The 20,161-nt window shown below is 43.9% G+C and overlaps 1 protein-coding gene across 1 annotated transcript in view; it reads right to left on the bottom strand.

The window, feature by feature from the left end:
- Positions 1–20,161, bottom strand: part of LOC133537299 (unconventional myosin-XVIIIa-like) — a 45,155-nt gene that overhangs the window by 1,670 nt on the left and 23,324 nt on the right. Inside the window, exons 4-5 of the mRNA XM_061878307.1 lie at positions 6,616–6,722; positions 3,818–3,994 (exon numbers count right to left, since the gene is read on the bottom strand). Coding sequence (XP_061734291.1) covers positions 3,818–3,994; positions 6,616–6,722 — 284 coding nt within the window. The remainder of the gene's footprint in view (positions 1–3,817; positions 3,995–6,615; positions 6,723–20,161) is intronic.

Below are 20,161 nucleotides of genomic sequence, written 5' to 3'. Positions count from 1 at the left end.
AATAAATGAACCCACGCATCGCAACGGTAATACGATAGACCTAGTGCTTGTCAGGGGTATCACCGTTTCCAAAGTTATGATACTCCCGTATACTAAAGTATTGTCCGATCATTACCTTATAAAATTCGAGGTTCAGACGCATGTTCGTCAAACTAATAATAATAATAACTGCTATAGCAGCCGCAACATTAATACGGCTACAACGACAACTCTTGCGGACCTACTGCCCTCGGTAATGGCACCATTCCCAAAATATGTGGGCTCTATTGATAACCTCACTAACAACTTTAACGACGCCCTGCGCGAAACCATTGATAACATAGCACCGCTAAAGTTAAAAAAGGCTCCAAAAAAGCGTACCCCGTGGTTTACAGAAGAAACTAGAGCTCAGAAATTATTATGTAGAAAGCTGGAACGCAAATGGCGCACGACTAAACTTGAGGTGCACCATCAAGCATGGAGTGATAGTTTAATAACTTATAAACGCATGCTTACCTTAGCCAAAGCTAAATATTACTCAAATCTCATCCACCGTAATAAAAACGATCCTAAATTTTTGTTTAGTACGGTAGCATCGCTAACCCAACAAGGGACTCCTTCCATTAGCTCCACCCACTCAGCTGATGACTTTATGCAATTCTTTAGTAAGAAAATTGAAGTCATTAGAAAGGAGATTAAAGACAATGCGTCCCAGCTACAACGGGGTTCTATTAACACTGACACGATTGTATATACGGCGGATACTGCCCTCCAAAATAGTTTCTCTTGTTTTGAGGAAATAAAATTAGAGGAATTGTTACAACGTGTAAATGGAATAAAACAAACAACATGTTTACTTGACCCTCTTCCTGGGAAACTGATCAAGGAGCTCTTTGTATTATTAGGTCCATCAGTGCTAAATATTATAAACTTATCACTTCCTCGGGCACTGTTCCCCTAGCATTCAAAAAAGCGGTTATTCATCCTCTTCTTAAAAGACCTAACCTCGATCCTGAGCTCATGGTAAACTACCGACCGGTGTCTCACCTTCCCTTTATTTCAAAAATCCTCGAAAAAATTGTTGCGGAGCAGCTAAATGAACACTTAGCGTCTAACAATCTATGTGAAACCTTTCAATCCAGTTTCAGGGCAAATCACTCCACGGAGACAGCCCTCGCAAAAATGACTAATGATCTATTGCTAACGATGGATTCTGATGCGTCATCTATGTTGCTGCTCCTCGATCTTAGCGCTGCTTTCGATACTGTCGATCATAATATTTTATTAGAACGTATCAAACATGCCTCGACTACGGTAACCTATTATTTTGGGGTCTCCCCATGTCTAGCATTAAAAGATTACAGTTGGTACAAAATGCGGCTGCTAGACTTTTGACAAGAACAAGAAAGTTTGATCACATTACGCCTGTACTGTATATACCTTTATATACATATATACATACATATATACCTATACTGTATATACCTTTTATATACATATATACATACATATATACCTATAATGGCTCACCTACTCTGGCTTCCTGTGCACTTAAGATGTGACTTTAAGGTTTTACTACTTACGTATAAAATACTACACGGTCTAGCTCCATCCTATCATGCCGATTGTATTGTACCATATGTCCCGGCAAGAAATCTGCGTTCAAAGGACTCCGGCTTGTTAGTGATTCCCAAAGCCCAAAAAAAGTCTGCGGGCTATAGAGCGTTTTCATTTCGGGCTCCAGTACTCTGGAATGCCCTCCGGTAAAAGTTCGAGATGCCACCTCAGTAGAAGCATTTAAGTCTCACCTTAAAACTCATTTGTATACTCTAGCCTTTAAATAGACTCCCTTTTTAGACCAGTTGATCTGCCGCTTCTTTTCTTTTTCTCCTATGTCCCACTCAGTCCGATCCGGTGACCATGTACTGCTCGCCTGTGTATCGGCTGGGGACATCTCTGCGCTGCTGATCCGCCTCCGCTTGGGATGGTTTCCTGCTGGCTCCGCTGTGAACGGGACTCTCGCTGCTGTGTTGGATCCGCTTTGGACTGGACTCTCGCGACTGTGTTGGATCCATTATGGATTGAACTTTCACAGTATCATGTTAGACCCGCTCGACATCCATTGCTTTCCTCCTCTCCAAGGTTCTCATAGTCATCATTGTCACCGACGTCCCACTGGGTCATTATTGTCACCGATGTCCCACTGGGTGTGAGTTTTCCTTGCCCTTATGTGGGCCTACCGAGGATGTCGTAGTGGTTTGTGCAGCCCTTTGAGACACAAGTGATTTAGGGCTATATAAGTAAACATTGATTGATTGATTGATACATACAGCAATGTTAATATTTGCTTCCATGTCCCTTGGCAAGTTTCACTGCAATAAGGCACTTTTGGTAGTCATCCACAAGCTTCTGTGCACATTTTTCACCACTAAATTGCTGCAGTTCAGCTAAATGTGTTGCTTTTCTGACATGGACTTGTTTCTTCAGCATTGTCCACACCTTTAAGTCAGGACTTTGGGAAGGCCATTGTAATACCTTCATTCTAGCCTGATTTAGCCATTCCTTTACCACTTTTGGAGTGTGTTTGGGGTCATTGTCCTGTTGGAACACCCAACTGTGCCCAAGACCCAACCTCCCCCCTGATGATTTTAGCTTGTCCTGAACAATTTGGAGCTAATCCTCCTTTTTCATTGTCCCATTTAAAGCAGCCATTCCATTGGCAACAAAACAGGCCCAGAGCATAATACTACCACCACCATGCTTGACGGTAGGGTGGTGTTCCTGGGATTAAAGGCCTCACCTTTTCTCCTCCAAACATATTGCTGGGTATTGTGGCCAAACAGCTCCATTTTTTGTTTCATCTGTCATCACATGGACACAGATAAGACCTTCTGGAGGAAAGTTCTGTGGTGAAAAATGTGCACAGAAGCTTGTGGATGACTACCAAAAGTGCCGTAGTGCAGGTAAACTTGCCAAGGGACATAGAAGCAAATATTAACATTGCTGTATGTATATGGTTAGAGTGTCCACCCTGAGTTCAAACCCCAGCTGAGTCATACCAAAGACTATAAAAATGACCTCCCTGCTTGGCACTCAGCATCAAGGGTTGGAATTGGGGGTTCAATCAGCAAATGATTGCCGGGCACGGCCAGTGCTGCTGCTCACTGCTCTGCACCAAGTGTGTGTGACAATCATTGACACTTAAACTTCAACTTTTGACCAAGCAGATGTAATCAAATTTTCATCCATCCATCCATTTTCTACCGCTTATTCCCTTTGGTGTCGTGGGGGCCACTGGTGCTTATATCAGCTACAATCGGGCGGAAGGCGGGGTACACCCTGGACAAGTCGCCATCTCATCGCAGGGCTAATCAAATTTTCAGTAGAGCCAAAATAAATTCATAAAAGAAGCAAACTTCATGAATGTTTTTTGTGAGCAACAAGTATGTGCTCCAATCACTACATCACCAAAACATAAGAATGATTGTAAAGTCAAGACAGCCATGACATCATGTTCTTTACAAGTGTACCTACACTTTTGACCACCACTGTGTATCTCCTCCTTAAAACGCCTCGGCAGAAGTCCCAAAAAGTGTTTTGTTTAGAATTGAGTTTGGATTTAATTTCATGTGCTGCACAGAAGTGCACCTTCACACCTTCATGCACAAACATCTCAGTTGTTTGATCCACTTTGTTAAAATGTATTTTAGGGGGGAAAAGCAAATGAAAGGGTTGAAATCCCTACTCACACGTGTGCTCCTTTTTATTTGTTCCAAGTTCTATCTTTTCTACCTCCTCTGTAATAAATCAATAACAGAAAGATGTGTGTCAAACTTACCTTCTCTGAGTACATGGAGGGTGTACTGAGGGGGTTTATGATCACCATGTTGGATCCAGCATAGGAGTGGATCAGGTTTCCTCCGTAGCGCTGCCTCAAGCAGTGGATCACACTGGACTCATTAAGGTAGAGCAGAGAAGCCAGATCTGCAGAGCGATCGTACGATGGAGGGTTGGCCTGGGAAGAACAGCTCACTTAGACACTCCAATCCTCTTAAGTTCCTCCATGTCTCCTTCTGGAAGTACTCAACGATGTGGAACTACTTTATGTGTGCAGTGTTCACCATTACACACGCTGCGGCCTTCTATTACCTGCTTTGTGCTCAGAACCAGCACTTTGTCCACTTAAACCTCTTTAAAACTTTGTTGAACCATTCTCAAGCACTAAAGCACACAAATGCAGTGTTCTTAACGCTTGTTTGGCTGCCCCAAAAATGGACTTCTCAGGGTACTCAATGGGAATACCCTGGTGGCAGAATGGACAATGAACAGGTACAAGAAAGGAGCTGAAGTCAAAGAAACATTTCTGAAGCGGTGACGCTGTACTTTCAAGCAAAGAGCCAACCTTTTGATATTAATAACCTACAAAAGTTGAGATACAGAACCCACTGTCTACCTAGCTTGAATATTATAAACATTAACAGCAACATACCTGATGCCAATTTAGACAACATAAAGATAAACATAAAGATATAGTAGGCTCTGGCATTATTTGGAGTGCATGTGATTACACTGCCAACAGTCATAGAGAGATGTAGTAGGCTCTGGCATTATTTGGAGTGCATGTGATGACACTGCCAACAGTCATAGAGAGATGTAGTAGGCTCTGGCATGATTTGGAGTGCATGTGATTACACTGCCAACAGTCATAGAGAGATGTAGTAGGCTCTGGCATGATTTGGAGTGCATGTGATTACACTGCCAACAGTCATAGAGAGATGTAGTAGGCTCTGGCATTATTTGGAGTGCATGTGATTACACTGCCAACAGTCATAGAGAGATGTAGTAGGCTCTGGCATTATTTGGAGTGCATGTGATTACACCGCCAACAGCCATAGAGAGATGTAGTAGGCTCTGGCATTATTTGGAGTGCATGTGATTACACTGCCAACAGTCAGAGAGATGTAGTAGGCTCTGGCATGATTTGGAGTGCATGTGATTACACTGCCAACAGTCATAGAGAGATGTAGTAGGCTCTGGCATGATTTGGAGTGCATGTGATTACACTGCCAACAGTCATAGAGAGATGTAGTAGGCTCTGGCATTATTTGGAGTGCATGTGATTACACTGCCAACAGTCATAGAGAGATGTAGTAGGCTCTGGCATTATTTGGAGTGCATGTGATTACACCGCCAACAGCCATAGAGAGATGTAGTAGGCTCTGGCATTATTTGGAGTGCATGTGATTACACTGCCAACAGTCAGAGAGATGTAGTAGGCTCTGGCATGATTTGGAGTGCATGTGATTACACTGCCAACAGTCATAGAGAGATGTAGTAGGCTCTGGCATGATTTGGAGTGCATGTGATTACACTGCCAACAGTCATAGAGAGATGTAGTAGGCTCTGGCATTATTTGGAGTGCATGTGATTACACTGCCAACAGTCATAGAGAGATGTAGTAGGCTCTGGCATTATTTGGAGTGCATGTGATTACACCGCCAACAGTCATAGAGAGATGTAGTAGGCTCTGGCATTATTTGGAGTGCATGTGATTACACTGCCAACAGTCAGAGAGATGTAGTAGGCTCTGGCATGATTTGGAGTGCATGTGATGACACTGCCAACAGTCATAGAGAGATGTAGTAGGCTCTGGCATGATTTGGAGTGCATGTGATGACACTGCCAACAGTCATAGAGAGATGTAGTAGGCTCTGGCATGATTTGGAGTGCATGTGATTACACTGCCAACAGTCATAGAGAGATGTAGTAGGCTCTGGCATTATTTGGAGTGCATGTGATTACACTGCCAACAGTCATAGAGAGATGTAGTAGGCTCTGGCATGATTTGGAGTGCATGTGATGACACTGCCAACAGTCATAGAGAGATGTAGTAGGCTCTGGCATGATTTGGAGTGCATGTGATTACACTGCCAACAGTCATAGAGAGATGTAGTAGGCTCTGGCATGATTTGGAGTGCATGTGATGACACTGCCAACAGTCATAGAGAGATGTAGTAGGCTCTGGCATTATTTGGAGTGCATGTGATTACACTGCCAACAGTCATAGAGAGATGTAGTAGGCTCTGGCATTATTTGGAGTGCATGTGATTACACTGCCAACAGTCATAGAGAGATGTAGTAGGCTCTGGCATTATTTGGAGTGCATGTGATTACACTGCCAACAGTCATAGAGAAATGTAGTAGGCTCTGGCATGATTTGGAGTGCATGTGATGACACTGCCAACAGTCATAGAGAGATGTAGTAGGCTCTGGCATGATTTGGAGTGCATGTGATGACACTGCCAACAGTCATAGAGCTGGGATTTATGAAGAGCTGTTCCTTTAAAAAACTGGTTCGTTTTGTTATTTTTGTTTTTTTCAAAGCTATTTTTATCTTTTTATGAGGAAAAAAGTCAGAACAGAATCCCCGCCCCCATCTCCCAAATTCAGAAGTGTCAAGGTTGGCAAGTATGGCTCATGGCAGTGCAGGATAAAAGAGCAATAAGGTGCAGGTATAAATAAATAAATAGATTACTGTACAGATTGCACTCTTGCATTAAACAGATGGCTGTTGTATAATAACACCACTTTTCTGTGACTGTATGAAGACCTTGATGGGTATGTGAACACTCTCACCTTTTCAACATCGTCCTCATCCACAACAAGTATGGTGTCATTACTTTCCAGTTTGATTGTCACTTTTCCTTCGGGGAGGGAACCAGGCTCTGTCTTCAACACCGTAGCTAGGCCGAAGGAAAAAGGTCAGAGTCATTAGGGAACCCTTTAATCTGCTTTTTGCACAGCGACTTGTCCAGAGAGTACCCCGCCTTCCGCCCAATTGTAGCTGAGATAGGTGCCAGCGCCCCCCGCAACCCTAAAAGGGAATAAGCTTAAAAGGTAACAGTATGGAATTACACGTTTGTGTTGTTTGTCATTGAAACACTGAAGATGTCAAGCATCATTACAACACATGGAGGACAAAGGCATATTGATGATGTTTCACCCCCATCTTCCCTCACCAGGACCAGGGGTCAGCAAGCCTTTGGGAGCTGAGGGCCACCACTTTGATGTGTACACAGATACATGATTAGTAGTACTTTTTTTGGGAAGCAGCTAAATGGCAACTTTCAAGACATGTGCAATTATTGTGGCCCTTTCAATAACGTGGACAACTCTGAGCTTTGGCAAGAATCTTGAATGCAACATCAAGTTGAAGTCGTCATCAAGAAGTACAGTAGTTGTGGTCGATCATGTATTATCGTGAAATATCATGGTTATTATTATTATCACCGTATTTTAATATGTGTTCAAAAAGAACCTGTACCAAAATGTTTAACCAAGTTGTAAATTTAAAAAACACAAACACACTCAAAATGAAAACGGTGTTTAATGTACCTCAAGCAGAAATGAAATGTGCAACACAAGCATTATAAATAAAGTAATATGGGAGAAAAAAAATATTAATAAATACAAATAAATGTGAAAATTTAGCAAAATAGCACCTTAGGACATGCGAGATAAACAAATCAAAGCAATTTAAGAATTTTGCAAACTGGCACCTGATGGTGATAAGACATAACGTCACTTTGTGTCCAGGTAGATACAAACAGTGTCCATATATGACATCTAGTCTTACACCTTTGTGTCCAGGTAGATACAAACAGTGTCCATATATGACATCTAGTCTTACACCTTTGTGTCCAGGTAGATACAAACAGTGTCCATATATGACATCTAGTCTTACACCTTTGTGTCCAGGTAGATACAAACAGTGTCCATATATGACATCTAGTCTTACACCTTTGTGTCCAGGTAGATACAAACAATGTCCATATATGACATCTAGTCTTACACCTTTGTGTCCAGGTAGATACAAACAGTGTCCATGTATGACATCTAGTCTTACACCTTTGTGTCCAGGTAGATACAAACAGTGTCCATATATGACATCTAGTCTTACACCTTGGGTTGGATGACTACGGCCAGAATAATCAGCAGCATTATTTCTATAAATATTAAAAAAAGGGCTTGGTGGTAAAGCAAAAAAAAAGATCACTTTTAATTTTTTGATAGCATCCAATCTCGATTAATATCACTTTTTTTTAACTTTTGTATTAAAGTGGGGTGCAGGATCAGAGAGTATTGTTGCATCCCTACTGCACTAACTTCTAATAATGTCCACCATGTTTGACAGAGCTGTCATTTTCTTCATATCCATGATTGTGTGTACTTCAACTACTACAGCAGTACAGCTAACCCACGCCACAGTCATGTGAAGTGAAGTGAATTATATTTATATAGTGCTTTTTCTCTAGGGACTCAAAGCGCTTTACGTAGTGAAAACTATTATCTACATCTTTAAGCTACATTTAAAGCAGTGTGGGTGGGTGGAGGTTCTTGGTTAGAGAAGACAGTTTTTTTCTTTCAAAGTTCCTTTCTTGTCATCACAAACCATATTCTGCAGTAAACAAAGTATCAGGGTATCATTTGTATTCTTTGATGACTCGCACAGGCCAGAGCTTGTCACCAGTGCTTTGGCAAACAACAAGTGGTGACCCAGATTGTGGAGTTTTTTTAAATCTCAAACTCTGTATCTTACATTTAATAAAAATACATTAAAGTGTAGTTTGAATTTGACATAGTGTAGACAACAAATGTGTACCAGCACATAAACCATGTTAAATGATTATTTTAGGAACCAAATGTTTTTATTCACAAAGTCAAAAATGTCTGAAAAGTGTCTGTTAGTACATATCAGAGGAGTTGAAAAATGTTTGGACATAAAAAAAATTGTTTTTGATTGAATTAGTAGGTGTGCTTATTCTCCCAGTAATTCAGTCACAAAGACCTTAAGTGCCACATTCAGGGCAGGATTAAAACGCACCACAAGGTGAGCTCAGTGAGATTCAAGTCTGCTTCTTGGTCCTTGGTCTTGAGGAAAGGAAAGGTAACCGACCATTTTTGCTTCAGTCTGGCAGACACCCAAATTCCATCTGTGTCAGAAAAGCAGTGAAGAGCCTGGGCAAGATCTTCACTTCTCTACAGAGATTCTGCTAATGGGAAAGTATCTTCAGCAGGTGTGGAGGTCAGAAGAGGAAGGAAGTGGCGTGCCCAGGATGCAGTGGAGCGGGCGGAGGCGAGGCTGCGGCACAGCACCTTTGTGGGAACTGTGGCTACTGGTCGGGCTGGGCTGGCTAGCAACACAAAACCAAGCTACAGCAGAGCCAGAGGAAAGGAAAGGCGAAAGCTTGTCCAAGAGGAGGTTGGCTTTAGCAGAGTAGTGGGAGTGAGCAAGCAGGGGGCCTGGACCAAGTGGGAGCACACAGCTGGCCACAAGATCCCCTGGACCAAACTCTAGAAAGCAGAGCCACACCAGTTTAAGTTCTTGATCCAGTCAGTGTATGATATCCTCCCAACCCCTGCTAACCTGTTCACCTAAGGCCTGAGAGACACACCTGTGTGCCAGCTCTGTCAGAAAAGAGAATCATTAGTACACATCCTCAGCTGTTGCTCAAAGGCCTTGGGAGATGGCAGGTATCGGTGGCGCCACGACCAGGTCCTGTGGGCAATAGCAGACACCATCTGCACAGGCATCAACACCAGTAAGCGGCAACACCCAACCAGAAGCACGATTGCCTTTGTCCAAGCAGGAGAGAAACCTCCACCCTCCAAAAAGACCCAGGGGGGCCTGCTAACAACAGCAAGGGAATGGCAGCTCCTGGTTGACCTAGGGAGGCAGTTGATCTTGTGGCTAAGTGTTGGAGGAATGGGTGGAAGGCCCGCTGCGAGCCTATTGAGGTGGGCCGCATGGGTTTCACAGGCAAGTCCTTACACCGGGTCCTAGGGCTCCTTGGAATTTGTAGACTGCACAGACGAAGAGCCATAAAAAAAACATCTTGTAAGCGTCTGAAAAGGCTTCACGTTGGCTCTGGTTGCGGAGGGGGGATGCGTGTCGTAGTGTGCTACCTGGACACAGGTCAAGGGACTGACCCGAGTGAGGGTGTTTGATTAAGACCCAAAAGACCCTACAATCCCGGAAGAATCTCTGATGTGTCATGAGGTGTATTATAGTACTTGCAGTACAATGACTATTGCAGTATCTTCTAGCAGACATGTTTGACAAGGAAATATGCAAACTGCTGATCACTGGGTTTGAACTGAAATGAATCGCAATCCTCAATCATGATGATATCATGGCCGAGCCCTATATTGAAATCACCATTACTTACGTATTATCTTAGGTAAAACAGTGTTAACTTTGACAGCTGTTTTAGTCATACTCTTTTGACAAAAATGTATTTTAGTTTTAGTCATATTTTAGTCTACAAAATTCCTCAACATTTTAGTCAACTAAAATTACGTAAATGTTGTCGCCCAAAATACAAAGTATCGCGGACGACGCATCTCTGCAGTTGTCTTGAAAGCACTTGTATTCATTATTATTGCAGGTCATCTCAAAAGCTACATTCACAACAAGACCAGCACTCCATTAAGTACATTTCCCACTAAAGCTTGTTGTGTGTTATTGTTTTAGATGAAATGAAGCACTTTTTTCCAATGTAGAATAATACATGAGTAAAACTACCGGTAGTTTTATTGTAGATTGGCAGGCAAGCTCACCAATGCGTCCAACAGGAGGAAGCAGTCTTGCTCCTTCTCTGCTGCCTTTAATTGTAGCAGCAATTCAGTGCACTATGAGTCATTTGGAAATCCATCCATCCATTTTCTACCGTTTGTCCCTTTTGGCGTCGCGGGGGAGTGCTGGAGCCTATCTCAGCTGCATTCAGGCGGAAGGCGGGGTACAGCGTGGACAAGTCGCCACCTCATCACACATGACATATATTAAATATTAAGGCCTTCTCACGGTTTTCCTGATGAGCCTGCAGATGGCTTTTCAAGGGGTTGTGTTTTTACCATAAAAAAATGTTGTGTTTTTACCATAGAAAATGAAGCCACAGGGTTTACAAGGTGTCTTGTTGTCTACCTTGCAAAGGTAAAAGGTGCTGTGTGTCTGATCCGCCTCCGCTTGGGATGGTTTCCTGTGGACGGGACTCTCGCTGCTGTCTTGGATCCGCTTTGAACTGAACTCTCGCGGATGTGTTGGAACCACTATGGATTGAACTTTCACAGTATCATGTTAGACCCGCTCGACATCCATTGCTTTCGGTCTCCCAGAGGGGGGGCGTTGCCCACATCTGAGGTCCTCTCCAAGGTTTCTCATAGTCAGCATTGTCACTGGCGTCCCACTGGATGTGAATTCTCCCTGCCCACTGGGTGTGAGTTTTCCTTGCCCTTTTGTGGGTTCTTCCGAGGATGTTGTAGTCGTAATGATTTGTGCAGTCCTTTGAGACATTTGTGATTTGGGGCTATATAAATAAACATTGATTGATTGATTGATTCCAAAGGTAGAAAACATATGGCAGTGATGTGTGTAACAATACAGAAAAAGGATGTAATGATATAAAAATTTCATATAACAATGATTGTGACCAAAATGAACACGGGTATCATAATTATTGTGGAATGTGCTGAAAAAGCTTTTTAAACATAACTGACACAAATACACACTGTCAGAAAAAAACATCTGTTTTAATAGCTCACTTTTTATTGGTGTGCTGCAAATATTTGTTTGTACATGAGCAATTTAAGATGTATTTAAATGCAAATTATGTAACAAATAGTAATATCTATTCTAATTATGTGTCACTTCTGGGGGGCGTTGTGTCTGTCCTACTCGTCAGCGCTACTTGAACGCACCATAAAAACACCTGCTCTCTTTTCCTCTGAGGAAAGCTTGAGCATCAAGAGCACAGCTGGTAGGTTCAATAGTGCAACAAACTTATGCAGTCGTGCATATAGAGAGATAGATAGATAGATAGATAGATAGATAGATAGATAGATAGATAGATAGATAGATAGATAGATAGATAGATAGATAGATAGATAGATAGATAGATGGATCGATAAAGTACTATCTATCTACGTGCACGACTGAATAGCTTTGTTGCTCAGACAGTAATGTGTTTAGAGAAGTTTACAATGTGTATGTTGTTTTTAACAATGTCACTTGTTTTTATGTTAGCTGGCACCAGTAAGTCCAGAATGGCCCCTGAGTTTATGAAATTGAAGTTTTCTTTAAAAATCCAAAGACCGTGTCTTCAAAGTAGTAGTTGTGATTGGATCCCCGCCCCTCTCCTGCATGCTACTGTGATTGGATAGCTTCCAAACTTGTCCTAACCCACCTAAGGACAAAAATAAATATGATTGGATTTTGTCTCCGTCAATTGTTTTCGTCTCGTTTTTATTCGTTGACTAAATTGTCAATTCATTTTGTTATTGTTTTCATGAAGGTGCATTTGTTTTGACTTATTGTAGGTCGTGGACGATAACATAGACGAAAACAATTTTACTCAACAAAATTAACACGGGTGTGAACGCAACGCAATCATGTCATTTGTAATGTCTGATGAAAAGGCTACAAATAAACTTTATCCAACTATTTAAAGACACATATTTATCTTTTTATTCATTAATAGTAACAAAGTGTCAGTTTTTGCTCTATTTGTGATACATACATCATTTTATATATAACATTATTATTATTTAAATATTTATCGCAATTAATCACACTGTTCAATGGTTATTGATTGGATTTTATGGGCAAAATAGAGGAGCTCCCATTGCCGCTGTAAGCAGACTTCTATTGACTTTTATTTACAAGTTAGAACGCATAACAAAAATACAATAATCCATCCTTGGTCCTGTCTTTCACAATAATTGTGAACAATGGGCAACATTCCCCAAAGACAGTGCAGTTCCCCTTGAAGGACTGTGACAGACTTGTGTTAAGGGGGAGAATGTGCAGTTTTCTTGAAGGACTGTGTCTTGGATGCAGGTGCACTGTGACAGACTTGTGTTAAGGGGGAGAATGTGCAGTTTTCTTGAAGGACTGTGTCTTGGATGAAGGTGCACTGTGACAGACTTGTGTTAAGGGGGAGAATGTGCAGTTTTCTTGAAGGACTGTGTCTTGGATGAAGGTGCACTGTGACAGACTTGTGTTAAGGGGGAGAATGTGCAGTTTTCTTGAAGGACTGTGTCTTGGATGAAGGTGCACTGTGACAGACTTGTGTTAAGGGGGAGAATGTGCAGTTTTCTTGAAGGACTGTGTCTTGGATGAAGGTGCACAGTGACAGACTTGTGTTAAGGGGGAGAATGTGCAGTTTTCTTGAAGGACGGTGTCTTGGATGAAGGTGCACTGTGACAGACTTGTGTTAAGGGGGAGAATGTGCAGTTTTCTTGAAGGACTGTGTCTTGGATGAAGGTGCACTGTGACAGACTTGTGTTAAGGGGGAGAATGTGCAGTTTTCTTGAAGGACTGTGTCTTGGATGCAGGTGCACTGTGACAGACTTGTGTTAAGGGGGAGAATGTGCAGTTTTCTTGAAGGACTGTGTCTTGGATGAAGGTGCACTGTGACAGACTTGTGTTAAGGGGGAGAATGTGCAGTTTTCTTGAAGGACTGTGTCTTGGATGAAGGTGCACTGTGACAGACTTGTGTTAAGGGGGAGAATGTGCAGTTTTCTTGAAGGACTGTGTCTTGGATGCAGGTGCACTGTGACAGACTTGTGTTAAGGGGGAGAATGTGCAGTTTTCTTGAAGGACTGTGTCTTGGATGCAGGTGCACTGTGACAGACTTGTGTTAAGGGGGAGAATGTGCAGTTTTCTTGAAGGACTGTGTCTTGGATGAAGGTGCACTGTGACAGACTTGTGTTAAGGGGGAGAATGTGCAGTTTTCTTGAAGGACTGTGTCTTGGATGCAGGTGCACTGTGACAGACTTGTGTTAAGGGGGAGAATGTGCAGTTTTCTTGAAGGACTGTGTCTTGGATGAAGGTGCACTGTGACAGACTTGTGTTAAGGGGGAGAATGTGCAGTTTTCTTGAAGGACTGTGTCTTGGATGAAGGTGCACAGTGACAGACTTGTGTTAAGGGGGAGAATGTGCAGTTTTCTTGAAGGACTGTGTCTTGGATGAAGGTGCACTGTGACAGACTTGTGTTAAGGGGGAGAATGTGCAGTTTTCTTGAAGGACTGTGTCTTGGATGCAGGTGCACTGTGACAGACTTGTGTTAAGGGGGAGAATGTGCAGTTTTCTTGAAGGACTGTGTCTTGGATGAAGGTGCACTGTGACAGACTTGTGTTAAGGGGGAGAATGTGCAGTTTTCTTGAAGGACTGTGTCTTGGATGAAGGTGCACAGTGACAGACTTGTGTTAAGGGGGAGAATGTGCAGTTTTCTTGAAGGACTGTGTCTTGGATGAAGGTGCACTGTGACAGACTTGTGTTAAGGGGGAGAATGTGCAGTTTTCTTGAAGGACTGTGTCTTGGATGAAGGTGCACTGTGACAGACTTGTGTTAAGGGGGAGAATGTGCAGTTTTCTTGAAGGACTGTGTCTTGGATGAAGGTGCACAGTGACAGACTTGTGTTAAGGGGGAGAATGTGCAGTTTTCTTGAAGGACGGTGTCTTGGATGAAGGTGCACTGTGACAGACTTGTGTTAAGGGGGAGAATGTGCAGTTTTCTTGAAGGACTGTGTCTTGGATGAAGGTGCACTGTGACAGACTTGTGTTAAGGGGGAGAATGTGCAGTTTTCTTGAAGGACTGTGTCTTGGATGAAGGTGCACTGTGACAGACTTGTGTTAAGGGGGAGAATGTGCAGTTTTCTTGAAGGACTGTGTCTTGGATGAAGGTGCACTGTGACAGACTTGTGTTAAGGGGGAGAATGTGCAGTTTTCTTGAAGGACTGTGTCTTGGATGAAGGTGCACTGTGACAGACTTGTGTTAAGGGGGAGAATGTGCAGTTCCCCTTGAAGGACTGTGTCTTGGATGAAGGTGCACTGTGACAGACTTGTGTTAAGGGGGAGAATGTGCAGTTTTCTTGAAGGACTGTGTCTTGGATGAAGGTGCACTGTGACAGACTTGTGTTAAGGGGGAGAATGTGCAGTTCCCCTTGAAGGACTGTGTCTTGGATGAAGGTGCACTGTGACAGACTTGTGTTAAGGGGGAGAATGTGCAGTTTTCTTGAAGGACTGTGTCTTGGATGAAGGTGCACTGTGACAGACTTGTGTTAAGGGGGAGAATGTGCAGTTTTCTTGAAGGACTGTGTCTTGGATGAAGGTGCACTGTGACAGACTTGTGTTAAGGGGGAGAACGTGCAGTTTTCTTGAAGGACTGTGTCTTGGATGAAGGTGCACTGTGACAGACTTGTGTTAAGGGGGAGAATGTGCAGTTTTCTTGAAGAACTGTGTCTTGGATGAAGGTGCACTGTGACAGACTTGTGTTAAGGGGGAGAATGTGCAGTTTTCTTGAAGGACTGTGTCTTGGATGAAGGTGCACAGTGACAGACTTGTGTTAAGGGGGAGAATGTGCAGTTTTCTTGAAGGACTGTGTCTTGGATGAAGGTGCACTGTGACAGACTTGTGTTAAGGGGGAGAATGTGCAGTTCCCCTTGAAGGACTGTGTCTTGGATGAAGGTGCACTGTGACAGACTTGTGTTAAGGGGGAGAATGTGCAGTTTTCTTGAAGGACTGTGTCTTGGATGAAGGTGCACTGTGACAGACTTGTGTTAAGGGGGAGAATGTGCAGTTTTCTTGAAGGACTGTGTCTTGGATGCAGGTGCACTGTGACAGACTTGTGTTAAGGGGGAGAATGTGCAGTTTTCTTGAAGGACTGTGTCTTGGATGAAGGTGCACTGTGACAGATTTGTGTTAAGGGGGAGAATGTGCAGTTTTCTTGAAGGACTGTGTCTTGGATGAAGGTGCACAGTGACAGACCTGTGTTAAGGGGGAGAATGTGCAGTTTTCTTGAAGGACTGTGTCTTGGATGCAGGTGCACTGTGACAGACTTGTGTTAAGGGGGAGAATGTGCAGTTTTCTTGAAGGACTGTGTCTTGGATGCAGGTGCACTGTGACAGACTTGTGTTAAGGGGGAGAATGTGCAGTTTTCTTGAAGGACGGTGTCTTGGATGAAGGTGCACTGTGACAGACTTGTGTTAAGGGGGAGAATGTGCAGTTTTCTTGAAGGACTGTGTCTTGGATGAAGGTGCACTGTGACAGACTTGTGTTAAGGGGGAGAATGTGCCGTTTTCTTGAAGGACTGTGTCTTGGATGAAGGTGCACTGTGACAGACTTGTGTTAAGGGGGAGAATGTGCAGTTTTCTTGAAGGACTGTGTCTTGGATGCAGGTGCACTGTGACAGACTTGTGTTAAGGGGGAGAATGTGCCGTTTTCTTGAAGGACTGTGTCTTGGATGAAGGTGCACTGTGACAGACTTGTGTTAAGGGGGAGAATGTGCAGTTTTCTTGAAGGACTGTGTCTTGGATGCAGGTGCACTGTGACAGACTTGTGTTAAGGGGGAGAATGTGCAGTTCCCTTGAAGGACTGTGTCTTGGATGAAGGTGCACTGTGACAGACTTGTGTTAAGGGGGAGAATGTGCAGTTCCCCTTGAAGGACTGTGTCTTGGATGAAGGTGCACAGTGACAGACTTGTGTTAAGGGGGAGAATGTGCAGTTTTCTTGAAGGACTGTGTCTTGGATGAAGGTGCACTGTGACAGACTTGTGTTAAGGGGGAGAATGTGCAGTTTTCTTGAAGGACTGTGTCTTGGATGAAGGTGCACTGTGACAGACTTGTGTTAAGGGGGAGAATGTGCAGTTTTCTTGAAGGACCGTGTATTGGATGAAGGTGCACAGTGACAGACTTGTGTTAAGGGGGAGAATGTGCAGTTTTCTTGAAGGACTGTGTCTTGGATGCAGGTGCACTGTGACAGACTTGTGTTAAGGGGGAGAATGTGCAGTTTTCTTGAAGGACTGTGTCTTGGATGAAGGTGCACTGTGACAGACTTGTGTTAAGGGGGAGAATGTGCAGTTCCCTTGAAGGACTGTGTCTTGGATGAAGGTGCACTGTGACAGACTTGTGTTAAGGGGGAGAATGTGCAGTTTTCTTGAAGGACTGTGTCTTGGATGCAGGTGCACTGTGACAGACTTGTGTTAAGGGGGAGAATGTGCAGTTTTCTTGAAGGACTGTGTCTTGGATGCAGGTGCACTGTGACAGACTTGTGTTAAGGGGGAGAATGTGCAGTTTTCTTGAAGGACTGTGTCTTGGATGCAGGTGCACTGTGACAGACTTGTGTTAAGGGGGAGAATGTGCAGTTTTCTTGAAGGACTGTGTCTTGGATGAAGGTGCACTGTGACAGACTTGTGTTAAGGGGGAGAATGTGCAGTTTTCTTGAAGGACTGTGTCTTGGATGAAGGTGCACAGTGACAGACTTGTGTTAAGGGGGAGAATGTGCAGTTTTCTTGAAGGACGGTGTCTTGGATGAAGGTGCACTGTGACAGACTTGTGTTAAGGGGGAGAATGTGCAGTTTTCTTGAAGGACTGTGTCTTGGATGAAGGTGCACTGTGACAGACTTGTGTTAAGGGGGAGAATGTGCAGTTTTCTTGAAGGACTGTGTCTTGGATGCAGGTGCACTGTGACAGACTTGTGTTAAGGGGGAGAATGTGCAGTTTTCTTGAAGGACTGTGTCTTGGATGAAGGTGCACTGTGACAGACTTGTGTTAAGGGGGAGAATGTGCAGTTTTCTTGAAGGACTGTGTCTTGGATGAAGGTGCACTGTGACAGACTTGTGTTAAGGGGGAGAATGTGCAGTTTTCTTGAAGGACTGTGTCTTGGATGAAGGTGCACTGTGACAGACTTGTGTTAAGGGGGAGAATGTGCAGTTTTCTTGAAGGACTGTGTCTTGGATGCAGGTGCACTGTGACAGACTTGTGTTAAGGGGGAGAATGTGCAGTTTTCTTGAAGGACTGTGTCTTGGATGAAGGTGCACTGTGACAGACTTGTGTTAAGGGGGAGAATGTGCAGTTTTCTTGAAGGACTGTGTCTTGGATGAAGGTGCACTGTGACAGACTTGTGTTAAGGGGGAGAATGTGCAGTTTTCTTGAAGGACTGTGTCTTGGATGAAGGTGCACTGTGACAGACTTGTGTTAAGGGGGAGAATGTGCAGTTTTCTTGAAGGACTGTGTCTTGGATGAAGGTGCACAGTGACAGACTTGTGTTAAGGGGGAGAATGTGCAGTTTTCTTGAAGGACGGTGTCTTGGATGAAGGTGCACTGTGACAGACTTGTGTTAAGGGGGAGAATGTGCAGTTTTCTTGAAGGACTGTGTCTTGGATGAAGGTGCACTGTGACAGACTTGTGTTAAGGGGGAGAATGTGCAGTTTTCTTGAAGGACTGTGTCTTGGATGAAGGTGCACTGTGACAGACTTGTGTTAAGGGGGAGAATGTGCAGTTCCCCTTGAAGGACTGTGTCTTGGATGAAGGTGCACTGTGACAGACTTGTGTTAAGGGGGAGAATGTGCAGTTTTCTTGAAGGACTGTGTCTTGGATGCAGGTGCACTGTGACAGACTTGTGTTAAGGGGGAGAATGTGCAGTTTTCTTGAAGGACTGTGTCTTGGATGCAGGTGCACTGTGACAGACTTGTGTTAAGGGGGAGAATGTGCAGTTCCCCTTGAAGGACTGTGTCTTGGATGAAGGTGCACTGTGACAGACTTGTGTTAAGGGGGAGAATGTGCAGTTCCCCTTGAAGGACTGTGTCTTGGATGAAGGTGCACAGTGACAGACTTGTGTTAAGGGGGAGAATGTGCAGTTTTCTTGAAGGACTGTGTCTTGGATGAAGGTGCACTGTGACAGACTTGTGTTAAGGGGGAGAATGTGCAGTTTTCTTGAAGGACTGTGTCTTGGATGAAGGTGCACTGTGACAGACTTGTGTTAAGGGGGAGAATGTGCACTTTTCTTGAAGGACTGTGTCTTGGATGAAGGTGCACTGTGACAGACTTGTGTTAAGGGGGAGAATGTGCAGTTCCCCTTGAAGGACTGTGTCTTGGATGAAGGTGCACTGTGACAGACTTGTGTTAAGGGGGAGAATGTGCAGTTTTCTTGAAGGACTGTGTCTTGGATGAAGGTGCACTGTGACAGACTTGTGTTAAGGGGGAGAATGTGCAGTTTTCTTGAAGGACTGTGTCTTGGATGAAGGTGCACTGTGACAGACTTGTGTTAAGGGGGAGAATGTGCAGTTCCCCTTGAAGGACTGTGTCTTGGATGAAGGTGCACTGTGACAGACTTGTGTTAAGGGGGAGAATGTGCAGTTCCCCTTGAAGGACTGTGTCTTGGATGAAGGTGCACAGTGACAGACTTGTGTTAAGGGGGAGAATGTGCAGTTTTCTTGAAGGACTGTGTCTTGGATGAAGGTGCACTGTGACAGACTTGTGTTAAGGGGGAGAATGTGCAGTTTTCTTGAAGGACTGTGTCTTGGATGAAGGTGCACTGTGACAGACTTGTGTTAAGGGGGAGAATGTGCAGTTTTCTTGAAGGACTGTGTCTTGGATGAAGGAGCACTGTGACAGACTTGTGTTAAGGGGCAGAATGTGCAGTTTTCTTGAAGGACTGTGTCTTGGATGAAGGTGCACTGTGACAGACTTGTGTTAAGGGGGAGAATGTGCAGTTTTCTTGAAGGACTGTGTCTTGGATGAAGGTGCACTGTGACAGACTTGTGTTAAGGGGGAGAATGTGCAGTTTTCTTGAAGGACTGTGTCTTGGATGAAGGTGCACTGTGACAGACTTGTGTTAAGGGGGAGAATGTGCAGTTTTCTTGAAGGACTGTGTCTTGGATGAAGGTGCACTGTGACAGACTTGTGTTAAGGGGGAGAATGTGCAGTTCCCCTTGAAGGACTGTGTCTTGGATGAAGGTGCACTGTGACAGACTTGTGTTAAGGGGGAGAATGTGCAGTTTTCTTGAAGGACTGTGTCTTGGATGAAGGTGCACTGTGACAGACTTGTGTTAAGGGGGAGAATGTGCAGTTTTCTTGAAGGACTGTGTCTTGGATGCAGGTGCACTGTGACAGACTTGTGTTAAGGGGGAGAATGTGCAGTTTTCTTGAAGGACTGTGTCTTGGATGAAGGTGCACTGTGACAGACTTGTGTTAAGGGGGAGAATGTGCAGTTTTCTTGAAGGACTGTGTCTTGGATGAAGGTGCACTGTGACAGACTTGTGTTAAGGGGGAGAATGTGCAGTTTTCTTGAAGGACTGTGTCTTGGATGAAGGTGCACTGTGACAGATTTGTGTTAAGGGGGAGAA

This window comes from Nerophis ophidion, linkage group LG18, assembly GCF_033978795.1.
Source record: "Nerophis ophidion isolate RoL-2023_Sa linkage group LG18, RoL_Noph_v1.0, whole genome shotgun sequence".
Classification (NCBI taxonomy): Eukaryota; Metazoa; Chordata; class Actinopteri; order Syngnathiformes; family Syngnathidae; genus Nerophis; species Nerophis ophidion.
Note: the sequence above shows the minus strand (reverse complement) of the source record. Positions and strands in the feature narration are given on the sequence as shown.